This window comes from Delphinus delphis, chromosome 18, assembly GCF_949987515.2.
Source record: "Delphinus delphis chromosome 18, mDelDel1.2, whole genome shotgun sequence".
Classification (NCBI taxonomy): Eukaryota; Metazoa; Chordata; class Mammalia; order Artiodactyla; family Delphinidae; genus Delphinus; species Delphinus delphis.
Window position 1 is genome coordinate 76,200,777 of NC_082700.1, and position 27,069 is coordinate 76,227,845.

General features: G+C 56.8%; 2 protein-coding genes across 12 annotated transcripts in view; one reads left to right on the forward strand and one right to left on the reverse strand.

The window, feature by feature from the left end:
- The window catches only part of NAXD (NAD(P)HX dehydratase), a 47,640-nt gene extending 43,568 nt beyond the window's left edge, over nucleotides 1-4,072 (forward strand). For all 7 annotated transcript variants that reach the window (XM_059995847.1, XM_059995841.1, XM_059995846.1 and 4 more), the window contains 3 exons: nucleotides 678-798; nucleotides 1,777-1,897; nucleotides 2,629-4,072. In XM_059995847.1, the coding sequence (XP_059851830.1) occupies nucleotides 678-798; nucleotides 1,777-1,897; nucleotides 2,629-2,830 (444 nt within the window). In that variant the 3' untranslated portion in view covers nucleotides 2,831-4,072. The remainder of the gene's footprint in view (nucleotides 1-677; nucleotides 799-1,776; nucleotides 1,898-2,628) is intronic.
- Nucleotides 4,073-5,452: 1,380 nt separating this feature from the next.
- The window catches only part of CARS2 (cysteinyl-tRNA synthetase 2, mitochondrial), a 36,282-nt gene continuing 14,665 nt past the window's right edge, over nucleotides 5,453-27,069 (reverse strand). The window contains exons 6-15 of one of the 5 annotated variants that reach the window (XM_059995835.2): nucleotides 24,523-24,606; nucleotides 22,259-22,388; nucleotides 18,215-18,348; nucleotides 15,846-15,913; nucleotides 11,098-11,164; nucleotides 10,192-10,330; nucleotides 8,659-8,782; nucleotides 8,058-8,156; nucleotides 5,709-5,912; nucleotides 5,453-5,638 (exon numbers count right to left, since the gene is read on the reverse strand). In XM_059995835.2, coding sequence (XP_059851818.1) covers nucleotides 5,570-5,638; nucleotides 5,709-5,912; nucleotides 8,058-8,156; nucleotides 8,659-8,782; nucleotides 10,192-10,330; nucleotides 11,098-11,164; nucleotides 15,846-15,913; nucleotides 18,215-18,348; nucleotides 22,259-22,388; nucleotides 24,523-24,606 — 1,118 coding nt within the window. In that variant the 3' untranslated portion in view covers nucleotides 5,453-5,569. Of the gene's footprint in view, nucleotides 5,639-5,708; nucleotides 5,913-8,057; nucleotides 8,157-8,658; nucleotides 8,783-10,191; nucleotides 10,331-11,097; nucleotides 11,165-15,845; nucleotides 15,914-18,214; nucleotides 18,349-22,258; nucleotides 22,389-24,522; nucleotides 24,607-27,069 lie in introns of those variants that run through there. The other 4 variants (XM_059995836.1, XM_059995837.1, XM_059995839.1 and 1 more) reach the window with 4 other exon arrangements.

A 27,069-nucleotide genomic window follows, 5' to 3' on the forward strand; every position in this document is an offset into this window, starting at 1 on the left:
CCAGTTAGCGTGTCTTTGGATGAAAGGTGGCCTCTGGGGTCAGCCCGCCCTCCTGCCACCATGCACCCTGGGCGGATCGTTCCATCCCTGCCCCTGCCTCTGTAAAGTGTGGAGCATGATGGAATCTGCGTCATAGGGTTTGTGAGGACGAAATAAAATAATACAGCTGACCCTTGAACAGCGGGGGTTAGGGGCGCTGAAGGCTGCGCGCTGTCAAAATTCCGAGTGTGATTCACGGTCGGCCCTCCGGGTACGCAGTTCCCCGTGTCCTTGGTCCCACGTCCGTGGATTCAGCCAGCCTCGGATTGTGTAGGGCTGTGGTATGTACTATGGGAAACATCCACATGTAAGTGGGACCTCGTGGTTCACACCAGTGCTGTTCGAGGGTCAGCTGTGTATGTAAGCCCAGCATCCTCACGTATTAGTGCCGTCAATGTTTGCTCGTTATTACTCGAAGTCGCATCCCTCGCAAACCTTTACAATCCCGCCCATGGGCCAGTAGTCCTGACTCTGGGTCTCCCTCCCGCTGGTGGACGGAAACGTCTCTGCACGTGGGGCCCGAGCTTGGCCGTCGGCAGGTGCCCAGCGGGCCCTTCCCCGCATGAGGCGGGGTCAGGGTGGATGGGCTCTTCCCGTGTCTGATGACAGCTGTGTCTGTGTGTTGTCCTCCGTCGTAGCTGGGAGACCCCCTGGATGGCAGGGACCGCTACAGATCTGTGCAGAGACTCAGCCAGGCCCTGGGCAACGTCACCGTGGTCCAGAAAGGGGAGCAGGACGTGATCTCTGATGGCGGGCAGGGTGAGTGGCTGAGGGCTTCACGCTGCGTGTCGGCCGGCCACGCTGGGCACCAGCCCCAGGAGGACCTCCTGTTCACACGCGGGCACACGTGCACACTTACCCCCCAGAGAAGGGACTCCCTGGTGAGCGTGTCAACCACAGCTTCTGGAAAGGCCATTTTTGTCTTGTTTCTCGCTGTTTTGCAAAGGGACGTGGCAGTGATGCATGCTGGTCCTGGTCGACACCAGGTACAGGGTGCAGTTCTGTCCGTGCTGTGCAAGGAGAGCCCCGAGCAGAGGCTCTGGGCAGCGGGCGACCCTGCAGGCCCGTTGCCACCTCACCTGAGGCACAGATGCAGTTGCTTGAGTCTTTCACTGCTTCCTGTTGTTTTATAAAAACGCCCGGAAAACGAGACACCCAAGGAGCTGCCGGTGGGGCGGGAGCCCCTGGGCCCCGAGCGTGGCTGCAGAGCCCAGCAGGCCTGCCCGCGTCCGCACCAGGGTTTGGTGTGTGACGCCTCTGCTCCCTGCAGACGAGTCCTCCTGTTGCTGAAGTCTGCCCCGGAGGCAGGAGCCCACCAGGCGTTGATGAGGGAGCTGTACACACGGAACCGGTGCCCAGGAAGCAGTGTGCATGCTCGCACACCGTCACACACACACGCTCGCTGTCACGCGCTAGACAGGAGACGCAGAGAGCCTCCTCTGCGTGGCCCTGAAGCCCGCGAGTCAGACGCTGGAAGGTGCTCTAGACTCTAACAGAGAGAGCGTAGCAGCTGGTTAAGACGTTTCCCCAAGAGATAGAAACTTCCCGGCACGGCACAGACGAAGTCCCGGCAGGGCCGCTGCGGGCGCCCTGGGCCGGGGGCACCGTCCCCACCCTGTCCCCACAGACCCCTCGGTGCTGGTTGGGGGAGCTGGGCCTCCGCCTGCCGTGTCAGGACGGGGGTGGGGGCAAGGTGACGGAGCACGGCCCCTCTCACACGGCCCCCTCACCCCACAGCGCTCACGTGCAGCCGGGAGGGCAGCGGCCGCAGGTGTGGCGGGCAGGGGGACCTCCTGTCGGGCTCCCTGGGCGTCCTGGCACACTGGGCCCTCCTGGCTGGCCCCGAGAAGACCAATGGGTGAGTCAAGTCTTTGTTCCTCCCGTGCTGTTTCAGCAGTTGCATGTTTAATAAGTGGCTGCTTGGAACATACCGCTGAGGGGCCGGTGTCTCATGGAAGAAGAGCTCCCAGGGCAGGGGTTGGTCCCAGGACGCTCGCCCGGGGGCTCTGGTGTCCCTGCTGGGGTCGGGGGTGCTGCTCGGGGGTCTGCGGCGCATGCTCTGCGGGACCGGGGCCTCGGGGGACACGCAGGCAGGGGCAGAGCGTGTGCCGGGAGATGACTGTCCACGGGGTACAGCGCCCTGAGCGGTGGGGTCTGCCGTCGCCGGCAGAGGGTGGGCCCGGGCAGCCCACCCCTCAGGGCCCTCGGCCTCTCGCTGTGCCCATCCTGGCGACCCTGACGGTGCCGGGCTGCGGGGTCCCAGCACACCTGGCCCGGGGGGCCTGCGGGGTGTGTGCGCGCAGGCGGGTGTGTAACGGGTCCAGGAACATAGCAAGCAGCTCGTCCCCAGGCTCCGGTGTCTTCCAGGGCCTAGAACAGCACTGAGCACTTACCCTGTGACCGAGTGCCGGTCTGGCTTGCAGCCGGGACGTGGATGCATCCTAACCTTTCTCCAGGCCGACGGGCATTTCTAATAGGCCCAGCGGCACGTTAGACTGAACTTGCCAGAGTGGGTCCCCGGGCGACCACAGGAGGGACAGGGAGGGCCTTCGGTGGCCACGACGCCCCGCTAACGCCGCTGCCCCGCAGGTCCAGCCCGCTCCTTGTGGCTGCCTTTGGTGCCTGTGCGCTCACCAGGCAGTGTGCCCGCCAAGCCTTCCAGAAGCACGGCCGCGCCACCACCACCACGGACATGATCAGGGAGCTCGGGCCCGCGTTCAGCAGACTCTTCGAAACCTCAGCTGGTGCAGACGGAGGAGGGGTGGCCCCGACAGGGGAGCTGCATTTGTGACGGGACCCGCCTCCGGTCCATCCGAGTCCGCTGGGAGGTGTGTGAGTCTGTGCCGTGCGGGTTGACGTAGACAGTGTCAGAGCTTGGAACGTAGCACTTTCTGGCTCAGCTGCTGTGTGCTTGGAGGTGTTATGATAGGAAACAGAGTATTCCTGAACTTTTTTCAGCTTCTGGGCAATATCAGAAAAGAATGAAGAGAATCATATGACGGTGAGACCGTCCGTCACCAGCTCAGCTGAGGTCGTGGGCTTTTGCTGTGCGATTCTTCTGTTTGCGGGAAGTTCCCCTCCTCCGGTAGTCCTCTCGGGGGGATCCCATCGCTCGTTTTCAAATGTCTACATGAGTGATGTTTTCTTTTTTAAACTGAGGTCCTCGAAGGGATGTGGCATTCATTTTTTAGCTCATTTTTGCTTCTTTTTGAACCGTGATTCGGTTGGACACATCTGGGCAGAAATATTAAGCATTGCTTGTTTTCGTCAGTTGGTTGAAATATTTCAGAATAATGAGAAATCTGAAACCCTTTTGGAGGCAGCTGGGAAGATCACAGAAGGGAAGCGAATGGGACCCTGACCCCCGAGTGCACAGGTAGGGCCTCTGGGCCCCTGGCCTGTGCACCAGTCGGGTGCTGGCTGACAGGCCCCAGCGCGGCACATGGGAGTGGGAGGGACGCCTGGGGCTCCGGGGTCGGGCGGGAGATGGCACGCAGGTGGGGGGCACCAACACTGCCTTCATGCCTGCTCACGGAGCAGGACGGCGGGTCCCTCTGCTTCGAGAGTGGGTGTGGCTTCAGGAACGTTCTGAAGAAGTTCTCTCTGAAACTGTAGTGAGTTGTCCCATCTGCATCAGGTCAGCTTGGGCGCGGCTGTCTGTGTGGGCAGTTCTCTTCGTGGCCCGAGAGCTGGCTGTCTCCCGTCACATCTCTGCTGGGCTGGTTACAGCACGTGTGCTTGAGTGTACTCTCAGGCGTCGGTGCTGCCTTCTGTGGGGCGGGGCCTGGCCTGTCCGTCTGTCCTTCCCCAGGGACTCCTGCTCTGCGGTCAGAAACCTCCCCGCAGAAAGGTCCCACTTCCTCTAAATAGTCGTGGACTTTCAAGATTTCCTTTAAAATGTTTACCATTGTTATTTCATATCTAACTGTAGAAGAGTTTAAGTGTCACGGACATTTTTTCCTTTGGGGAATTACGCCTAAATCATGGTCTCTTATTAAAAAGCAGATCTGGTTTACTTCAAGGGAGAGTTTTGTATTTTTTTCTTAAACAGCCAGAATCCACCTCTCAACTTAATCCTGAGGACATTCTCAGATACTAGGAAGATGAAAACACGTAAGCCCGTCTGTCTAATGGTGTGGTTTTCACCACTGCCTACCAGTACCGTTAAAACGAAGTACTAAGCCCGCAACGTAGCTGTTTCTTTCCATAGAAGACAAGATTAGCCGACACAGGAACTGCTGTGTTTCTGCCTTGCATCCCTTTGCTTGAGAAAGCACCATTCAGGGCCCGTGCTTCTGAACGAGGTGAGCAGTTGCTCCTTGTCCTTTGCAAACCCAGGCGCTCTCTAGCTCCAGCTGAGGACACTGCGCCAGGACACCAGCACCGAAGCACATCTGGCGGCCAGCTCAGCCTCCGGCCGGACAGCCTGCCCCCAGTACTGAGCGGCCCTGCTTGCCTGTCCCATGTCAGGGGCCTGCCCGCCCTCTGGGATCCTGACTCCACTGCTCACGGGTTGGGTCCCTTGTAGCAGGTCAGCTTCTGAACGGGCTTCCTCATCTGTAGAACAGGAACCCCCTGCCTTTCAGGGTCAGGAAGGTCAGTGACGAAGTTAAGGCGGCTACCGGGCCAGCCAGGCCGTCCGCGCGGCGCCTGACGGGTGCTGGCCTGCTGCCCGGGGCCGCGCCCACAGGATCAGTGCCAGCCCCACAGCAGTGGACATGGGGCAGCCTGGCTGAGAGCTGGGGGAAGCGGCGAGAGGGTCACCCCGCTTCCTGCTGGCTGGCTGAACAGCTGTAGCTCCCTGCCTGCGACAGAAAGGAGATGGAGCGTGAGGCTGCCGGCAAGCTCGGTCCCAGGTCGCCCGCCTCGTGCCCGCCTGTCACACCTGTGCCCTCACCCGTGTCACCCAGACTCAAGCACAGCCCTGGCCCCGTGGTGTCTGCTCAGAGGCAGCAGAGGACGGTACCCCAAGAACCAACTGTTTAAGGAAGAGGTCAAACAGAACAGAGGAGAAACAGAGCCTATCACTCAGAGGAAACGGGCTGGACGCTTGCAGGGGTTTCCTCTGTTGGCGCTTTCTGTGGTTAACACGTTACTTTGTAACCAGGAAAATAAATGTAAAACCGTGTGTGCACGCCCAGCCCAGCACTGCCCAGCACGTGGGGCACAGGCCGCTTCTGCTTGAGACCAGGTGACCCCGGGGAAGGGGTCCCGCCTGCCCTTCCCATGACGTCTTCCAGGACCCCGTGTAGGGCCGACATTCTGGTCTCGCAGTTTCAGGGCCGTCCCACGATGTCAGGCCCCGGGCTCAGGAGCCAGAGACCACGGTGTGGGCTGATGTGACTTTACTGAACTGCGTCTGTGGCCGTCGCAACCCATTCTCCAGCACATCTACGAGCACCCGTGGGGCGGTGACAGTTTGGTTTAAGGTTAACTGAGCAGCCACACAGAAACTTGAACATCAAGCTTTTATCATGATTTGAAGCAGCACAGAACCGCCCGGGAGCCGTGGCCTCCGCATCCCGTGGCCTCAGCTCCCTGGTTTGGGGTCTTCTGTCCTCGGGTCCAGCAGCTCCCACGTGGACACACCGCCCCGGTCCTGGAGAAGGAGACGGGCCGGGTGAGAGGGCGCAGGGCAGGGGCAGAGCCGGGGGCGGGGCGGCGCTCACCTTGATGCTGACGCCGTGGGCGGCCAGGTCCCGGCGCAGCGCGTCACAGGCCTCCAGCAGGGGCTGCCTCTCCAGGAGCTGCCGCTGCGCCTCCCCAGGGGCCTCCCTCGCGGCCAGAGCGAACTGCCGGACCTTCTGCCGGAAGCGGACCAGCTCCTCAACCACGCTGTGCAGGGCGGCCGGGCCGCCGGCCCCTGAAACACACTGCCCGGGCGCCGGGTGAGTGGATGGGCCCCGGGCCGGGGAGGGGCAGGGGGCGCGGCTCATCTCCCTCCCCTCGCCTCGCCCAAAGGGCCCAGTCTCCCGATCGCCCAGGCTGGTGAGCGGGAGCTGCCACTGCAGACGGGCAGCATCGGAGGGTCATTGGGCAGAGCCGGCAGGCCTGGGCCTCGTCGACCAAGGAAACCAAACTTGCTCGCTCCAGCCGCCGTTCAAGGCCCTGGACGTCCTGCGCACAGGTGGGCGCGCACACAGGCGCAGCCCCGCAGCGCTCTCCCCCGGGGCCGGGGACCAGCAGTGTGGGTGCCGGCCGGGGGAGCTCCAGGGCTGGCGTGGGCCCGGAGCCTTTCCAAGTTGCCAGGCGTCCAACCCCACCCCCACCCCCTGCCCCACGGAGGAAGGGCCGGCAGTCCAACTCCTTCAACCTCAACGTGATCCCCAGCCACTGCTCCCACGGTAGAAGATGGCTCGTTACAGAGACATGAGCCCCCAGCGGGCTCCGGGGGCGCCCCAGCTCGGGGAGGAGGTGGGCTTCTGGTGACCCAGCATAGACCTGGCCCCCTCAGCCTAGTGTGAGCTGCCAACAGGCCCTGGACCACCCAGGGAAGGCCGCAGTCCACTAGGGAATCAGTGTCTCTCAATCAGACAAACCATTGCAAAGATACGGGAGTCTTTCTGTTGAGGCCAGAGAAGCTCACAGCCTGACAAACAGTCCTAGGAGACATCCCCGCTCACGGCCAGGGCAGCCGGCGCCAGGTCTCAGCTGGCAGGTCCCCGGCCCGGCAGTGTGGGCTGTGCCCAGGCCTCACAGCAGCAGGTGGCCCGGCGGGGCCCGCAGGGAGATCCGGGGTGGCGTCCCCCCGTGTGCAGTCCAGGCTCCCCTGTTAACAGCCTGTTCACATTTTTTAGAAAGTGGCAGCTATGGCCCTTTCCTTTTCGGTCCTGAGCAACAGTCCTAAGGCTGTTTGTTAGGTGAGGCAGAGGGAGGTGGGCCCCCTGGAGGAGGAGGGACCCTGGCCTGGGGCGTCAGGCAAGGACGCTTCTGTGCAGAGGACAGCCTGCTGGGGGTGAGGGGAGAGGCGGCGGCCGTGGGGAGACAGGTATACATGGGGAGGGCAGCGGGGGAGCGATGTTGGGAGGTGGGAGCCCAGAGGAGGGAGGTGGCCCGGGACTGTTGGGAACCGGAGTCGAGGTGTCGGGGGTAACAGTCGATACGGAGAGGGGACCCAGGATCCTGGGGGCTGGCTCTGCCCGCCTACGGCCAGAGCAGCTGTGGTCAAGCGCAGCGAGCACCCAGTGCCCAGACCCTCCCCGCCGAGAGCAGCCAGGCTCCTGGGAGAAAGGCCGACTCCTGCCTGCGACACAAGGTACCGGATGGGCTGGGAACGTCAGTGCAGGAAGCAAGAACGTGCCAAAGGGATGGGGCCGTGTGTGGCACCGCGGCCAGCTCCACGCTCTGCCCCCCAGCTGCGAGCGGGAGGAGGACCCAAGTCCACACTGGCGCCAGGAAGGGTCTCTGCGGCGTGGTCACGGTGCACATCCTGGGCGCGGGACAGACGGGGATCACGGCCCAGAGGATGGCGTCATATGTGCTGAGTCCCTGAGGGGCCGGGGTGTCAGGGCAGGAAAAGGCCACAGAAGGACAAGGGACGTTCCACACACACGGAACCAGAGACCCGGTGGCCGAACAGCCCACGGGCCTGGACTGGGCCTCTGCTGAGGAGTGTGTGACAGGGACGTGGGCAGCCAGGGGGGCCAGGCCCGGGGATCCCTGACAGCTGGGGCCCGGCCGGCAGCTCAAACGGCGCCGGAGAAGCGTGTCCCCTGCAGCCTGACTGCCGTGTACACTTTGAGGTTCTTTCCCGGACACAAGTGCACACGGAATCCGTGGCTCACCACTCACGGTGCAGCTGAGGTGCACGCTCGTCGTGCTGAGAACCCTCTTTCGGTTAGTAAATCCCAGCTCTGCGTGTGTTCCCCTTTTAAGGAACATAACACATCTTAAGCACGTGGTAAGTCTGGCCTTTAATTACCGTTAAAATCTGCGTTTCTGAAGGGAAGAAGCGGCTGTTACAGTGTTAGCGTGTAGATTAAGTCCCACGATCAAGGACTGAAGAGAGAAGGGCATACCTGTCGCTCAGCCAGAGAAATCCCCACCGTCTCAAAGAACTGCTCCACGTAGGACACGACGGCACCGAACACAGTAGGGCTCCTGGGACCACCGGCCGCCTGCAACAAGTCACCCAGAGAAGGCTCTTGAAAGGCAAGAGCACCGACCCCGGGCAGGTCAGCCCCCGGTGGGCGCGGGCGCAGCCCTGCGAAGCCGGTGCTCCCGCCCGCCGCCGGGGCCTGTGCTCTGAGCGCCTGTGCTGGCAAGGAGCCCCTGGGCGGCGGCGGCAGCAGGTGGCCTTCGGGGCGTCCCAGGGTCCTGGGCATCCGAGAGGAGCCTGGCGCCAGGGCCCAGGGACGGGCAGGGCTGGGGGGCAGTCGGGGTCCCCACCCAGCTTCCTTCCCCGTCTCACATCTGTGTGACAAACTCAGACTCCCCTGAGCTCCTGTGTCCACATGCCGGGCCTCCCCACGGCCCCCAGCTCTACTGACCCTGGCTCAGGACGGGGCCACATGCAGGGGTGGCTCAGAGGCCACAGGCTCTGGGAGCTGGGTGGCCCCAGGGGCTGGCGAGGTGGCATCTGCTGTGTCCTCAGAACTGTCGCCACGTCCCAGGAGTTACCTCGGCAGCCGCCTTCAGCTGTCTGTTCCCGTGGTGAGCCAGGTCCATGACGGCGTCCACCGCCCCCGGCGTGTTGAAGTCGTCCGCCAGCGCCGCCTGCACGGCCCCCTTGGTGTGGCCCAGCCTTTGGGGAGGTGAGCAGACGGGGCCGCTCCAGGGACCCGGCTGGATGGCAGGAGCTGCAGCGCTGGCTGGGCCCCCAGGACGGACGCCCCCCGGGGGCTCCACCCTCAGCTCCCGCCCCTGGGGCAGCCCTTCCAGCTCCTTCCCTCTGCTGTCAGACCCCCTCAGGAGCCGGCTGCTGTGACGCTCGAGCCCCTCAGCCCCTGGCAAGGAAACTGAGGTCACCGTCACCTCCTCCTCGCCTGCCCCCTTACCCGTCCCCAGCAGCACCATCAGGTCCCCTTTGAGCCACCCCTCACTCACATGCTGTCCTGCACGCCTGCCGGTCAGTCACCGGCCCCTCCGAGGCTCTGCCACCGTATTGATTCCCTGCTGCCCCTCGTCCCAGACTTTCCCCACGTCCTCCGGGTGCCCTGCTCCCCAGGCACAGGAAAGGGTTGGGCAGAGCCGCCGAGCCTGGGCCCGAGTGACCACAGGGAGAGACAGACCTTTGCTGCCTGGGCTTCTGCAACCCGGCGCTGTCAGCCGGCATAACCTGACCTCTCCTGACTGAGGCGCAGACTCTCCCCTGCACGCCTGCCGGTGAGCGGCACTGCCGGCCCTTCCCTGGCACCCGCCATCGGGAGGGTGGCCCAGCCCCACAAGGCCCAGCTGCCCGTCCCCAGGGCTTGGGCTTCATCCTGGGTGCCACTGCTGTGACCAACAGGCAGCTCCTGCCTCTCTCCTGCAGATGCCCTCTTCCCGGCCGGCCCCGAAGGAGCCCCGGGCCCTCTACTCCTCCAGGGGCTCCCTGGGTGGCAGGGCACACAGACCCCGCCCACCATCAGCCTCCGGGGACCCCCGATGACCCTGCCCCCCTCATCTCCCTCTGGTATCCCCCGAGGCTCTGTCTTCCCACTTTCTCACCGTCTCTGAAGCCAATCTCAAACCTTCCTCGCCTTTTTTTGGACGAGTGAAACACAGATGACCACGTCGAGCCATTTACCAAGCAACAGAACTGGAAACACCGTCTCCATGTCCGGGGTGGGCTCCGTCCTCCCGCCCGCGCCACCACTCAGTTCACTTCCCGGGGCCCCTTGCTGTGCTCCCACCTCTGCAGGCACGACCGGCCTGTGGTCACGACCCCCAGGGGGCGGGGGGCACACGCTGGGCTTCCGGACGCGCCCGTCAACCCCTGTCCCGCGACCCAGGTCCCCCCTCCTTCCTTCAACAGCTCGCTCGTCCGCCCACCTGCCCCACTTCCCGTCGACCACGCCATCCACGAGGTTCCTGACGCTCCCACGCGACCGTGGGCCGTCCAGGCCTCCCTGAAGGCAGGGTGCCTGCCCCTCCTCTGGCGGGCCCGGGGCTCCCACCAGCCCCACCCCCGTGTCCACAGCGCTGCCTCGGGTGGTCCTGAGCAGCACCCACCTCTCCCACAGCACGTCCTCCTGGACAGGGCCGCCCACCAGCTGCCCCCTCATGTAGGCCCGAGCGTCCTCCACAAAGGCGGCCACGGCACGGAGCAGACGCCTGGCCTCGAGCATGGCGCCGTCGCTGTAGTCTATGGCTGTGGGGAGGGAGCCCAGTCACCCGGGAGCCGCGAGCGCCTGCAGACCGCCAGGCTCTGTCCTGACCCCGGGCAGGAAACGTGGACACCCCTCCCCACGTGAGTGGCCGAGGGCTCATTCCTGCTGACAGGTGTACAAACAGATGGCTCTGGAAAGCAGGGGCCCTGCCGGGCACCTGAAGCGCCTCTGGGGAGGCCAGCTGACCGGTGCCACGAGGACTCTGGCCCTGTGTTCCCGGAGGGGCAGGGAAACTCGGCCATCACCCCGCCCACGAGTGTGCGGGGACAGATTAGGGACACTCGCCGCACCCGGGCGGCCCCAGGTCTCTGGACAGGGGTCCGGCCAGCGGGGAGTGCCGGGGTCCCCAGACTCGCCTTCAGGACTGGAAGGGAACACGCCCTCTGGCCCAGGGGAGGGGCAGTGCCATGCTGACGGCTCCTGGCTCGGGCCCTGTGCCAGGACAGCTCATGAAGCCAGGGGGCAGGTGCCGCGGGCTCAGGCTCTCCGGGCCCCGTGGAGCGCTGGGCACCGGAGTCCCACTGCAAAGCCGCGGCCTTGGGACAGGCTCCGGGGTCCCCTGGCCGAGCGCTGGGACCGTGCTCCCTGGAGCATCCTCGGGCTTCTGTTCAGAACCCAACCTCAGGGCACGAGGGCAACACCTCAACAGGACGGGGCGCACCCCACCCGGATTTCGGGGTTCCCAGAGGCCCTCAGAGGCTCCCCGGGGCCACACGTGAGGAGCACCCAGGCCTCCCTGCCAGCTCACCTGACCTGTAGCTGCTCCGCAGGCAGAAGAGGCGGAAGACGTCTGGGGAGGCCGTGCTGAGGAAGTCCTGCAGGGGCCCGGGAGAGACAGGAGCCACTAACCCCCAGGCACACGCAGCGCTCCTCCAACCACCAGTGTAGACACCTGGACCGCCCCCCGAGCAGTCGCGGGGTGTTCGCCCCACGAGCCTGCGGCCGCGTCACCTCCACACAGCCTGTGCTGTCACTCATCTGACGTGAGCTGCGGGGCTCAGACCCACGGCTGGATTCTGTGTTCACTCAAGTGAGCGAGGGCATGGATTCCTGTATCTCGATATAATCAACACCTGTCAGGCTCCTACAGATTTCATTCTGTGTGTTTAAAAATGTTACATTCTAAGGAAGCGGCCACAGATTTCGCCAGGCCAACAACAGGATCGACAGGGGAAAGGTGAAGAGCCCTGTCCAACCCGACTTTCTTCAGTAAGACACCGGGTATTTCAACGTCTGTGTCCGTCCCCTGGTGCTCCTTTCCAGGGTGTGAAAAAGGAGTATTTCTTCGTCCCCTTAATTCCCCAAACTAGCCAACTAACTTGAGACCCCGTCCGGTGGACAGCACACAGTGTGCGTGTTAATTCTCGCATTTGCGCAGTCACGTGCCCTCGCGTTCTCACCTGTCACTTCCCCTTTAAATCTGCAAAAGCAGCAGCACGGAGACCGAGCCCCTGCACTGTGATGTTACTACACCACGGACGGCACAGGCAGATAAATAACTAGCGCTGTCGCATACGGAGCATCACTTACAGAATGCTAAGATGCGGGTGTGTCGTAACTGCAGTGTGTCTATAATGGTGACAAAAAGACAAGACTTAGTGAACCAAATGCCAAACACCCAAGGCCCGGGCTGCCCTGCAGCCTCGCATCCTGTGCCTTCTCTGCAAGTCCTTCTGTGTCCCGTCGGCCATCACTCCAGCCACTCTGACAGCACTTCCCTGACCTGCCAGGGTCTCGTGATAACCAGCTGTGCTCGGCGGGACCCCAGTAAACACGCAGCTCAGCTGGCGTGGGGTTACACCGGGGACAGAGAGTGAACGCCGGGTACTCGGAAGGCCTTTAGCCACCCTCTGACTTTTCCCTCTCCTTTTTGAATTATTTCTTTAGGTTTCCTTCCCCACCAAAGCACGGACTCAGCTGCTTCATAACTTGTTACAAGTCCTCTCCTGTCTCTGACAGTGTAGCAGGAGGCCTGTTCCCAGTGGACACGCTTGCCCTAGATGAGGATTTGTTTTTGTAAATTGTTGTGTGTTTAGATTTTTATAAATCACTGCCAGACGCTTGGTATGTACGGCTGTGGAGCTGTGTGGGCAGGAGCAAAGCTGTGCATCTCCGCGGCGTGGCCACGGTCAGCAAGCCCTCCCCGCAGCCCCGGGGCCCTGACCGCTGACAGACGCACGACGCGCCGCCCCCAGCCCCACGCACTTCTCTCTGCGAGTCGGTGCCTCTCCTGCACTCCTGACTTTCTGCTCATAATCGTGCATCTAGTGACAGAATTTAAAAACTAACATGATGGATATTTTATGTCTGTCTAGGTCTTCGGTTTTTCCGAAAGAGATCTCTTTTTCATTTTAGCACTTTACGTTTTCGGGGTAGCCATGTTCTCTATTTCATCCAAAAAGGATTTTAGGTGGTTTTATTTTAAAGGGTTTTTCCTGGACTTCCCTGGTGGTCCAGTGGTTAAGACTCCGCACTTCCACCGCCAGGGGCACGGGTTCAATCCCTGGTCGGGGAATTAAGATCCTGCACACCACCTGGGCATGCCCCACCCCCCCAAGAAAGGGGGGTAGTTTCCTGCCACTCAGAATGTGGACTCATTCAGATAAACCTCAATGTGTGTTCAGAAATCTAAGTTAATAGTTCTCCAAACGCCAGCAACACTAAAGGGTATTTATTTTCACCACTGTGGGGTGCCCCTATGGAGTCAGAGAGTTCAACAGAAATCTGGAATCTGACCTTTCTATGGCATTCTGTGTCTGTGGACCGTTTCCTGATAATGACACAGAAAGACAGTAGGACTACATCAAACTAAAAAGCTTCTGCACAGCAAAGGAAGCAGTCAACAAAATGAAAAGACAGCCAACAGGATGGGAGAGAACATTTGCAGACCATCTATCTGGTAAGGGATAAATACCCAAAATGTATAAAGAACTCACACAACTCAACAGAAAAAAAAAAAAAAGATTCAAAAATGGGCAAAAGACTTGAATAAACGTTTTTCCAAAGAGACCTACAAATGGCCACAGGTAGGTGCCTGAAAAGATGCTCAACATCACTAATCATCAGGGAAATGCAAATCAAAACCACAATGAGACGCCACACCTATCAGAATGGCTGCCATTAAAGGAAATAAGTGTTGATGAGAATATTGAGAAAAGGGAATCCTTGTGCGTGGTTGGTGGGAACGTACACTGGTACAACCACCGTGGAAAACAGTATGAAGATTCCTCAAAAAATCAAAAATAGATTTACCATACAGTCCAGCAATTCCACTTCTAGGTACACATCTGAAGGAAACAAAATCACTATCTCGTAGATATATCTGCACTCCTATGTTCAATGCAGCATTACTGACAATAGTCAAGATATGGAAACAACCTAAGTGTCCACAGATAGATGAATGGATAAAGAAGATGTGACACACGCTGACACACACACATACACGTGCATATACACACTACGGACTATTAATCATCAAAAGAAGGAAATCCTGCCGTTTGTGACAACATGGATGAACCTAGAGGACCCTGGGCTCAGTGAAAGAAAGCCGAGAAAGACAAATACTGTATGATCTCACCCACGTGTGGAATCTAAAGGAAAAACTCACAGAAACTGCAGGGAATTAATTCCCTGGCGGTCCAGTGGTTAGGACTCTGTGCTCACTGCCGGGGCCCTGGGTTTGATCCCTGGTCAGGGAACTAAGATCCTGCAAGCCATGCGGTGTGGGAAAGAAAGAGAAAGAGAGGAAGGGAGGGATGGAGGGAGGGAAGGATGAAGGGAGGGAGGGAGGGAGGAAGGAAGAAAGAAAAAGAAATGGAGAGCAGACCAGTAGTTGCCAGGGGCTGGAATGTGAGGCTGGGGAAGACTTTGGTCTCTGTAAAATCCAACAGCAGGGAAGTAACTCAGTCCTGTAGTAGCGCCCCCCAAGGGCCACTCACTAAGTGGTCAGGAAAGTAATGCAGACTTTGTAATATCTATGAAAATTTTAAATGCATGTACCCAAACAGATGTAGTTTAATACGGCCATGAAAAATATAATTTAAATGGCCATCAATAGGGGATGGTTTAAACTAATTAAGGTGGGCCCTTACAACAGATGATTATTCAAATGAGTTAAGTCCATATGGAAGAAAGCTAATGCAAAAGACTCAGTAGTTTAAGAGACACCTGGGACAACACCGAGCGCACCAGCGTTCGCATTGTAGCGGCCCCAGGAGAGAGAGAGAGAGAAAGCGGCAGAGAGCTTATATTTCCAGCTAAGCTGTAAATTTGCCTAGCCTGCGAAAGGGAAATAGACATCCAAGCCCAGGAAGCACAGAGAGGCCCAAACGAGATGAACCCAAAGAGATCCACAGCAGGACACACTGTAAATAAAATGGGAAAATTAAAAACAAAGAAAATCTTAAAAGCAGCAAGGGAAAAGCAACTAGTTTCTCACAGGGGAACTCTCGCAAGACTGTCAGCTGACTTCTGCACGCCAGAAAGGAGCAACATGATATACTCGAAGTGATGAAAAAACCTACAACCAAGAACACTCTGCCCAGCAAGCTATCATTCAGATCTGAAGGACAGAGAAAGAATTTTACAGACAAGCAACAGAACCCTTAAACCAGCATTACACGACATGTTAAAGGGACTTCTCTAAGAGGAAAAGAAAAGTCCACGACTAGAAATAGGAAAATTCTGAAAGGAAAAATCTCATCGGTAAAGGCAAACATTCAGTAAAGATAGAGTAACCACTTATAAAGCTAGTAGGAAGGTTAAAAGACAAAAATACTATAAATCATCTATATCCACAATAAGTAGTTAAGTGATGCACAAAACCAAAAGATGTAAAACATGATGTAAAAAACATTAAACATGGGAGGTGGGTAAAAATGCAAGCTTGTTCGCATGTGCTCAAACTGGGATCATCCACTAAAATAACCGCATATACGTGGGCTGCAGCAAAAGCAGTCCTAAAAGGGAAGTAGTTAGTAATATAAGAAAAACCTCTTCAGAAAAATCTCAAATAAACAACCTAACTTCACACCTTAAGGCACTAGAAGAAGAACAAACAAAACCCAAAGTTAACAGAAGGAAAGAAATCATAAAGGTAAGAGCAGAAATAAATGAAATAAAGACTGAAAAAAAATACGAAAGATCAGTGAAACTAAGAACTAGTTCTTTGAAAAGATAAAATCAATAAACATTTAGCTAGACTCATCAAAAAAAAAAAAGAGAGAAAGGGCCCAAATCAATAAAATCGGAGTCCTGGAACAGGGAGGGGGAAGAGGCTGAGGCCCCCGACACAGGAGCCGACACAGGAGGCGACAGGACAGGAAACACCGCCTCGCACTTTTAGACAAGAGAAAGCCGTTTAAGCCAGAAGCAGGAGAAGCCCGTCAGGGCCCCGGGGACACAGGGAACCAGAGATGGGGGTCTCCTGAAGCATATCTGCCTCCGTGACACGTCGGCAGACTGATGGGCACACAGGAAACACGACAAGTGCGTTACCTTAATTGTGATGTAGTTCTTCAGTGATTTGGACATCTTCTCTTCTTTGCCCTTCACGTGCAAATGCCCTGAAACAAAAACAGAGTCACTCATTCTGTACCCCCAGAGGCAGGGTGAAGGAGGGCGCGTCTCCAAAGGCGCCTGGACTCCGGGAGCCCTGACCCGTCACACAGCCCTGCGTGGATGCCCACACAGGCCCCCCAGATCGGCCCTGCGCTCAGCCCGCCAGCAAGGGGGGCCCACGTCCACCCCAGGCCAGGGCATCACACTGCGGGGACGGCCCCTCCCTCTCCTGTGACTCACCAACACAGGGGACCTGACTCAGCGCCCAAGGAGAGGACACATCTTTGCTTCCACAAAGCGTGCGGGTCTCTGAGCAACACTGCGAGCGTGTCTGTAGCTCGTTTTCAGACATATCCCAGCCTCAGCGTCGTTTCACGCCCGTGTGTGAAAGACGGCGGGACCTGAACCCTCAGGACTCCTCCATCTGAGCCTGGACCTCCTCCTGGACCACATCTGTACCAGGTTCACTTCCAAGGGAGCTGTGATTTCCCAACAGAAGATTCTTCCACTTTTTCTGACACAACTTCAAGCATCACCTTTTTTCAAGCCAACTTTCCAAGAACTGGTTACAATGTGGCTTCCAAAAAGCTACGTAACCTTGAATATGTCAACCTATGCAGCCTGCCATATGCACAAGTGAAGTTTTAAGAAACTGACAACATCTGGAAAACGAAACATCTGACTGCCGAACTCTACTTCCATCCATTTACTTCAGGAAAAGGCATCGATTCTCCAGGGTGTCAGGAGACGCAGCTGTTCCTCCGGGACCGGGTGAAAGTGGGACAAAGATTCCAACGTCCTAACAGATCGTGGGTCTTAACAGCAAAACCCTTCCCCACGCCTCATCCAAAGCAGCAGGACCTGCCGTGTGCAGACACAGAGCCCCGTGAGCGCTGGCACTATCGCGGGTCCCGTCTGATGGCAGACCCAGTCACCGAGGGGCACCGGTGCTGGCGGCAAACCCCAACTCCTCACGAGCGCCACCGACGAAGGGCCTGTGGGGGCCAGCCCTCGCGTCCCGACGGGTAACACGGGATCACCTGTCCCCGAGCCTGCCACCGGGCACGGGAACACCTCCATCCCTGGGACCTGTGATTCCCTCCCCGGACGGGCTCGGAGCATTCTGCTCTCACAAGTCCTCCCGCTGAAGGGGGAGACCTGGCTCCACGCGGTTTCTGAGAAGAGGCGTGAGCCCCGACCGGAAACGGGTCCGGGGTCCCTGCCGAAGTGCGGGAGGAACGGAGCCGGGGCCATCGAGCTCCTGGCCCGGCACAAAAGACGCGGGTTCTGGCTCCTGTCGGGCGCCAAGCAGGGACACGAGGTGGAAACCGGACCTCGGGCCCCCGCGCTGGGAACGGCAACTCAGCCCGTCCCTTTCAGACGACCTCAGGGCAGCACCGAGATGCGGGGTCGCACAGAGAGCCGCGAGGCTGGCCCGCGGGCTCCGGGCGGGGCACACGGGGTGGCAGAGGCGCTGCAGGGCGGGCCTGCGCGGAAGGCAGCCCCGCTGGCCACTGTCACCCACGTGGACCCTCGCCGCAGACTTGAAGCAGCTACTGCATATTACAAAACTGGAGTGTGTCTGCGTTCAATACCACCTCGCTGGCAAAACCTGGTTTCCTTAATCTAAGGACTTAAAGAAATGGTTCTTGTTGGTTTCCTAAGCTTTAGATGTTGACCGTTTGCATCTCCCAACCCCATCACTACCAAAGCCTTTCCTCTTTCTTCCCCTCAAACACCACTGCCCACTCCAGAAAGGTAACAAAACCAGTTCACGGTGGCTCCGCGACCTTTATCACAATCTTGGACACGTGAATCTCCCCATGCGTCACAGGAAATGCCAAAATTGCTTCGCTCAAGACGCCGCTGGTCTCACAACTTCGTATCCACTTCTGAGAGCAGACGGCCACGAGGTTTTTTGAACAGTGAAACGGAAGGCAGTGCTTTCAGAGAATGACAGGTATTGACGGTGACAATGTCACAGCTCAAGAATGGCGTATTCATAATCATTACGACATCATACTATTTGAAATTCCCTCTTCGTAGTTTCCTTTCAAACAGACTTCTGCAGAACCGCGCTGCATAACATGTGCCGAACTCTCGTCAGCTCACGTTTCAGTTCCAAAAGGCACATTCGGTATTCCGATCCAAGGAAGTTCACGTCCAACCAACAAGTCAAAGCCCATTTGAGGGACAACTCTGTTTCTTGACCTATTAGCTGATGCAGGTGTTTCCAAATGTAGCTATTTCACGAACAGAGTCGAGAGAATTGAAATGGAACAAATTAACCTGAAGCCCTCGCTCACCAGAATGTAGGAAGTAATTCCCCCACTGCTGGCACTGGTGAAAGACCTCGCACTGTGCGATTTCGTTCTCGTGGTGAGGAAACGCTAAATCTATACCACCCGAGTGGATGTCCAGCCGACTTCCAAACACCAAACTGCAAGACACAGGGCAGAGCAGGGAGTTAACTCAATCCAATGACACGGTCTCCAAACCGCATCCCGTATTTACTCCTTCCAGCCCTGGGCCACGCACACACCGAACGGAGCCCAATTCCAAATGCATAATTCAGCTGATGCAAACGGAACCTGACATTTGTTTTTACTTCATAAAACCTCTAATTCATAGCTTTTCCGCCTGGGAAAGAGACTTCATTTTCTTTGCTCTGGATACAATATGTGGTTTTTAAAAACTTCAAAATTACTTTTTCTTACTTTCAGTAGGCAGACCTTAGTGGGTGTTCAACTATAACAAAAAAAGAACTATAAAATCAAGAGATTTTTAATTTGGCTTTTGAAAAATGAGCCATTCAGCAGCCATACGTGAATAACAAAGTAACAGAAGTCAAAGTGACACATTTCAGCTGGCGGCATTTCAGCTATAAGGCTGCTCGGTCCACAGACCTGCACGCCGCACCTCTCAGGCCTGCCGGGGACACTCAGTGTGTGCAGCTCTGTCACCAGAGCACCTGTAAAGCAACCGGTACCAGCACCAGTGGTCCAGGCTGACCAGCAGCTGCTTCAGAGGACGTGAAAAATGCAGAGATCAGTGAAAAATGCGAAAGCTCGCACAACGGAAAGGGGGCACAAGGCAGGCGGCTGTGGAGCTCTGGAGGCCGTCGGCCCCCCGGGGGTGCAGACACCAGTGAGTTTTTCTGAAAATGGTTACAGACAGATGTTTTCAAAGATGCCACAGCCTCACTGAGGTCCTTCCTGCTGAAGGCCGACTCTCCTCCCACTGGCCCAGCTCTGGAAAAACCACGCATGCACCGGTCACACCTGAGCTGAGTGGACGAGCAGGTCGTCCAGGAGCGCACATCCTTGGCAGCGGTTTCTAGAGGATCTCTAATACGAGTCCTCGAAATTCGAACGCTACAGGGCGAGCGTGAGGTGGGAGGGACCAGGACTGGGGAGGAGCGTACGAGGGGCCACACTCGCATTTGTAATGAGTGACCCCATTTTTACAAAGATCTGAAGCAAATATGACGAAGTTAAGACTTAACAGCTAAACTGTGGGTCTGCAGTGTTTGTTAGATTAGTCTCTAGTCTTGTCTGTATGTCACACCTATTTTAAAATAAGAGAAAGCTGAAAAGGAAGAGAAGTCCATTTTCATTATTTAGATTTCAACAAAAATAAAACATTTAACGGTAACATTACATTTGAAATTTACTAAATGCTTCCTGCTTTAGAGAAATTATTTGAATCTAAAAGATGAAGATTTTTTTTTTTAATAATTTATTCATTTATTTTTGGCTGCGTTGCTGCGCGTGGGCTTTCTCTAGTTGCGAAGAGCGGGGGCTGCTCTTTGTTGCTGTGGGCATGCTTCTCATTGCGGTGGCTTCTCTTGTTGCAGAGCACGGACTCTAGGCGCGCGGGCTTTAGTAGTTGTGGCACAAGGGCTCAGTAGTCGTGGCTCACAGGCTCTAGAGCGCAGGCTCAGTAGTTGTGGTGCACGGGCTTAGTTGCTCTGCGGCATGTGGGATCTTCCCGGACCAGGGTTTGAACCCATGTCCCCTGCATTGGCAGGCAGATCCTTAACCACTGTGCCACCAGGGAAGTCCCGATAAAGATCTTTTTACAACACAACGTATATCCCACACTGCTGTTAAATCAACAAGTATTTGTAAATACTTTTAAGTGTTTACAGTAGGGCTGAGAGCTGGACATGTCTGTTTGTTTTTAATATTTATTTATTTACTTTGGCTATGCTGGATCTTAGTTGTGGCGTACCGACTTCTTAGTTGCAGCATTCTGACTCTTAGTTGCGACACGTGAACTCTTAGTCGCAGCACGTGAACTCTTGGTTGTGGCATGCCGACTTCTTAGTTGCGGCATGCATGCGGGATCTAGCTCCCCGACCAGGGATGGAACCCGTGCCCCCTGCATTGGGAGCGCGAAGTCTTACCCACTGGAACAACAGGGAAGTCCCTAGTTGACTGGGTTTTTTTTTGTTTTGGGGTTGTTTTTTTTTTGCAGTATGCGGGCCTCTCACTGCCGTGGACTCTCCAGTTGCGGAGCACAGGCTCCGGACGCGCAGGCTCAGCGGCCATGGTTCACGGGCCCAGCCGCTCCGCTGCATGTGGGATCTTCCCGGACCGGGGCACGAACCCGTGTCCCCTGCATCAGCAGGCAGACTCTCAACCACTGCGCCACCAGGGAAGTCCCTAGTTGATTGTTTTTTAACGAAAAGTTGGACCCTGTTTCATACTAACAACAGGGTGTGACATCTCAGGAGTTTCAGATGTGTTTCCTAGTAAGTCTCATACAGACACCACCACGGACGAGGGCAGCAGGGGAGGAGCACGCGGCGAGGGGCGGGGGAGGTAGGACCCCTTCTAGGTCTTCGCTGGGATGGACATGCTGGCACAGGCAGGTGGCGGAGGGTGAGGCTTCCCCCCGTAGGGTGGGGTGAGCCTACACCAGAGATGAAACCCGCGTGAGGTCGAGGCACAGGGCAGCCTGCTCTTAGCTAACGTTCACGCCCAGCCAGGAAGCTGCTACGTGCAGCAGCCGACAGGAGGGCGACTGGGTTTGCTGACCTTAAAATCTGGGGTGCGGCCAGTAGTTTGAAATGTTCACCTTAATCATACTTTGTTTCTAATTTTAAAAACCAATTACAGGGGCTTCCCAGTGGTTAAGAATCCGCCTGCCAATGCAGGGGACACGGGTTTGAGCCCTGGTCCGGGAAGATCCCACATGCCGCGGAGCAACTCAGCCCGTGTGCCGCAACTACTGAGCCTGCGCTCTAGAGCCCGTCTTCCGCAACAAGAGAAGCCACCGCAATGAGTAGCCCCCACTCGCTGCAACTAGAGAAAGCCCACATGCAGCAAGAAAGGCCCAATGCAGCCAAAAATAAATAATTTTTAAAAAACTGATTATAATAAATATCTGCAACACATCAAATGTATCAAAATCCATGAGTTAACGTGCAGGGCTCAGGGAACCATGGTGGGAACCCCCGGGACAGGCTGGAAGTGGAGAGCCCAGCCGGGATGCGCCCTTCAGTACCCGCAAGCACACACGCAGACACACGCACACACAACTGCACACACACACACACACACACACACACAAACACAACACAGGCAGAGGCAAGGGAGCGCAGATGCCGGAGGGACGGTCTACAGGGCAGGTCCACAAAAGGAAGGTGGATGAGGCCCCAGCAGAGACGACAAAACCAGAAGAACGTTCCACAGAAGCCAGGGAGCGAGCAGGGGTGTCAGCGGCCCGTCACAGACCGGGCTGACGATCACCGTGACCTCCGGAGACCAGAGTAGGTGGGGACGCCCGTCAGACAACAGCGGGGATGCGTGGACAGTGAGAGAAGAGACAAAAAAGAGGGTCCCTGGAGGAGAATGGGGACCAGAGAAGCGCTGTGTTTACAGGGGTTCCCAAGACAGAAACGTCCCGGGCATGGTGCCGCCCGAGACAGAGCCGGCAGAAAGGGCAGACGGAAGGGGACGCTGGGGGTCACGCTCGAGGCGCCTGGTCCAGGACCAGCTCTGGGGCCAAGGATGGGGGTCCAGCCCCTGGCCCAGGTCCCTGGCCGCCTCCCTGAACCTACCGCGGAAGGGATGCTGCCACCCCCGGAGCTGGCCTGCGTGTGACGGGCAGTCAAGAACTAACTGCAAAGCGAGCTCTTCTACTAAAGAGAACAAGCGCTGACGTTGGGGAGATAAACGTGTTCTGGTTTTGCTGTTTCCCTTCCCACGGCCGGTCCCACCCGGCGCTAAGCTTCCTTTCCAAACCACCTGCGTTGCCGGCACTAGGACCAAGCCTGCCCCACCTGCACCCTCTGCTGGCCGAGCGTGTACATCACAGCACAGACGACTCCGGGAAAACCTTACCTGGCGATGGTGGAACACTCGATATGCCAGCCAGGCCTCCCGTCTCCCCAGGGCGAGGCCCAGGACGGCTCCCGGGGCTTCGCCGCCTTCCACAGGGCAAAGTCGCTGGCATGCCGCTTGTCAGAGTGATCTGCCAGTGACAGACGGTTAATCAGCGGGAGGGAACCCAGAACGAACCAACACAGTCACCCCCACACAGGCAGGACGCACGTCCCCGACTCCGTTCCTCTGAGGAGTAACCTCACGTTTCTCGTGCACGTGTTTTTCTCTTTGCCACGTGAAAGTTAGACAGCTACCAGGTACTTTTATCTATAACACGAGAGAAGCACGCGGTCCCCCAGCAGCGTGGCCCGTTTCAGTCATCTGAGTACTGCGTACGGGGCTTCAAGTACGTGCAGTGATGCTGCTGAGGGGCCTACTCTACACGTGCTCTCATGCTCCCTCATTCCGTCTCTGTCAGTAGCTGAGTTTCAGAGTAACTGTTTTCAAAGAGAGATGACAATCAGAGCAAAAAGGAAAATACCAGAGTATTTGTATCAATCACATTCAGAAAGCAAGAAAATTCAGAAGAGGGGGGTTCAGGGTTCTAGGACAAGCCGGTACGGGGCTCTCTTTATGTTCCAAAACGGGGAGGCCACCAAGATGCCCTTCAGTGGGTGATGGATAAACAAACTGTGGTCCATCCGGACAATGGAGTGTTACTCAATGCTGATAAGAAGTGAGCTTTCGAGCCATGGAAAAACATGGAGGGGGACTTCCCTGGCGGTCCAGTGGTTAAGACTTCGCCTTCCAGTGCAGGGGGTGCAGGTTCGATCCCTGGTTGGGGAGCTAAGATCCCACCTGCCTCGCAGCCAAAAAGCAAAACATAAAACAGAAGCAATATTGTAACAAATTCATTGAAGAGTTTAAAAGTGGTCCACATCAAAAAAAAATCTTTAAAAAAAACAAAAAAAAGGAGGAATCTTACATGCGTATTACTAAATGAAAGAAGCCAGTCTGAAAAGGCTAGACTGTATGATTCCCACTCTATGACATTCTGGAAAAGGCAAAACAATGGGGACAGTAAAGACATCAGTGGCTGACAGAGGCTGGGGCGGGAAGGGGATGAACAGGCAGAGCACAGAGGATCTTTAGGGCTGAGAAACTCTCTGCGTGATACTATAATGACGGATACCCATCATTACACATCCGTCTAAACCCAGAGAGACACCAAGAGTAACCCTGATGTAGACTATGGACTCGGGGTGAGGCTGGCGTGTCAGTGCAGGTCCACCAGTTCTAACACGTCCCACTCTGGTGGGGATGCTGATGACGAGGGGGCTGTGTACAGCGGGGCAGCGGGCATACGGAACTCTCTGGACCTGCCACGCAATTCTGCTGTGAACCTAAAACTGCTCGAAAAAACAAAGTCTGTTTTTTTTTAAAGTGTTGCTGATGCTAGAATGTGTAGGTATCAGAAGTTCCTCCTCTGCTTCCCTAAGGCCAGGGCCACACCTCGCAGGCGTGGATGGTCCAGGACGGAAGCAGGACACCAGCGACTGCGCACAAGTTAGAAGAACTCTTGTGGGGAGTCAACTCCACACACCCGCTGTAATTAGACTGAAACGACACGGGTCATAGGGCAGGAGGGTTACGCCTAAAAGCAGAGACGACTCAGACGACGTGTCTTTTGGGGTTTTGCTCATTTTTTGTTTGGTTTTGTTAAATCTCAGGAGTATCCTTTAAAGTTATGTTTGCGTCGATCCCAATCTCCCAATTATTTTTCATGTAGTTCTATATACTTATTATTTCTTCTCCACAAAAATGACTTTGCAGAAGAGGGTATAGGAATAGATCCGAATACAGTGGGAATGTCATACATGCTAAAATACGCATGGGAACTTAACTAGAAGTTTTCAAGAGGTAGATTGGAGTCGCCTTTAAAGCACATGAAAAGCGGCAGAATCACGGGGAAGTTTATGTGGGAATTTACGTATGATAAAATACCTACGGGGATTTAACACGTGACAGCAGCCAGTTGGACAAGAGCGTTAAGACGTGACAGCACAGACTGCACGTGCAGAGCGCCCCAGGGAGGAACGGGAGGCCGCGTGTCACGTGCTGCAGCAACTTCCTACTCTGCGTGGTCTCTCTATTCCAAAAAACCCAACTAAATCCGAAACTCGGGTGTGATCGACGTCCGGCAACATCACCACGTCTGAGAGAGCAGGGGAGGGTCTGGGCTTTGTCCCCAGAACCCCACGGGAGGGAGAGGCTGGACCCACCTGTCTCTCCCACGGGGGCAGGGGCCACGCCGACCAGCTTGCCGTATCTGTCTCCTCTTGACTGCAGGTCGAAGTAGACATTGCCTGTTTCATAAAGGTGACCGTGAAGCTCGTTTCTGTCGTCAGCACCCGCATCTACACACGCCTCACAGCTAATGACAATTAGACCCTGAACCCAGGATACGGCACCAGCCTTCAGGTGGCGCCTTTCACCGTATGTTTAAACCAGAATTAACAACAACACTGTATCGTAAAAACATGCGTTTGCTGGGGATTCCCTGGTGGCGCAGTGGTTGAGGGTCCGCCTGCCGATGCGGGTTCGTGCCCCGGTCTGGGAAGATCCCACATACCGCGGAGCGGCTGGGCCCGTGAGCCATGGCCACTGAGCCTGCGTGTCCAGAGCCTGTGCTCCGCAACGGGAGAGGCCACAATAGTGAGAGGCCCGCGTACCGCAAAAAAAAAAAACAAAACATGCGTTTGCACACATCATGAACGTCCGGTTGTGAAAAGGCAAACACAAATGTAAGTTCCCTGTAAAATGTTGAGCCAGTTCTTTCTAACAAGAAAAAAGGGAAGTGAGTTTATCACGGGCCTGCCTTCAGCTCTGGGCCCTGGGTTACAGACCCATCGATAAAGCCGTTTTTAGCCCAGATGCCCTAAGACCACCCTGCCGCTCAGAACAGGCACCTCACGCGAAAGCATCCCCCCCGCCGTGGGGTCCTTTCACCAAGGTGCACACGTGCTGCGGGTGCCAGACGACCCTCCCACGGGGACCCTGCAGAGCCCGGGAGCCCTGCTCGTCCCCACTGAGGAAGAGGCAGAGCAGGGAAGGCGGTGGCAGAGCCGCAGCCCTGGTGGGAAGAGTCCTACCCCGAAGGAGCCGGCGCTCAGGAAGGCCGACGCCGCGGCCACTGGGTCGCACTTCTGACCGGCCACCTGCACGCCGCGATCAGCGCGAGGGCCCAAGGTCGGGTGCGATTTTTAACCTTTGCAAACTTCTGGTTTTTAATCTTCACATTCTTTGTACTGACACAGTTACTAATCTGTATCTGCACTATCCTTCTTAGGGACAGTGGCCTTGAAGACAGGTTGCTTTAAGATCCAGGAAGCCTTTATGGGACTTCCCTGGCGGTCCAGTGGTTAAGACTCTGCACTTCCACCGCAGGGGGCCCAGGTTCGATCCCTGGTCGGGGAACTAAGATCCCAGCTGCATCACGGAGCGGCCAAGACAAACACAAGATCCAGGGAGCTGGGACTGTCAGAGGCTCATGCCTCCGGTCACTCTCCAGCCCGGCTGGCGGGGACAGGGCAGGCGCCAGCGCCGCAGGGGGGCAATCGGCAGAACAGAGGGGAAACGGCCCCCGGTGACTGGGCTCTGCCAGTCCCCCACGGGGTCCTTCCTCCGCACGCAGTTTATTACTGAGCCCGACCTACACGCCGGGGTACAGCAGCGAAACAGATACTGTGGGAACTGCTTTCTACTAAGTCAGAATACAGATAGCACTTTGAAAATGCTTTGACAGAGGGAGAAACTGCTCCCTTGATAGAGGACACATTTTCCCGAACCTGGGCTTACTTCACCCATTTGCTGAACAAATTTTTTCTTCACAAATAATTCAAAGCTCACATTAGAGTCAAGCTTTTGTGGAACTGCCACAAAGTCCAAATTACTGGAGTTCAAGTTAATACATTTATTTTAAATGAATTATGTTTGTGTCACCATTATTAAAAATGTACAACCAGGGCTTCCCTGGCGGCGCAGCGGTTAAGAGTCCGCCTGCCAATGCAGGGGACACGGGTTCGAGCCCTGGTCCGGGAAGATCCCACATGCCGTGGAGCAACTAAGCCCGTGTGCCACAACTACTGAGCCTGCGCTCTAGAGCCCTCAAGCCACAACTACTGAACCCATGTGCCACAACTACTGAGCCCGCGAGCCACAACTACTGAAGCCCGTGCGCCTAGAGCCCGTGCTCCGCAACAAGAGAAGCCACCGTGATGAGAAGCCCGTGCACTGGAACGAAGACCCAACGCAGCCAAAAATAAAAATAAATAAATTAAAAAACCGAACAGGACGACACACAGCATTTATCCTGTGCCGCGCCTGGGTGAACCCCTGGTGCCTCAGGACCCAGGTCTCAGGTCTGGTCACTCCTCCCCCTCCGGTATCTTCTGGAGCAGACGTGTAGCTGTGCATAAAGGGCCTCACCCTGCGTAACCCCAGCATCATCACCAGCTCCAGGCTGCACCGAGCCCTCCCGCATCCCGTGGCCTCTGCGCAGGGCTGTGTCCCCTCTTCTAAGACACACCCACTGTGTTCCCTCACAGCTGAAGACGCCGACCGGGTCCCCTGTCGTACAGAATGCCCATCTTGGGGTGCTTTGTCTGGCCCTTCCTCTGGGTCCAGTTTAACTGGTTTAGGAGCTGCTGCTTTTGTCTGGGGCCCCAGGGCAAGGCTGCACCCTGGCGTTTGGCTGCCTCTGGGATCCTGCCTTTCTTCAGCTGCACCCCCTTCTCCCCAGCCACGCCTTCCAAATCCTGCCCATCCCC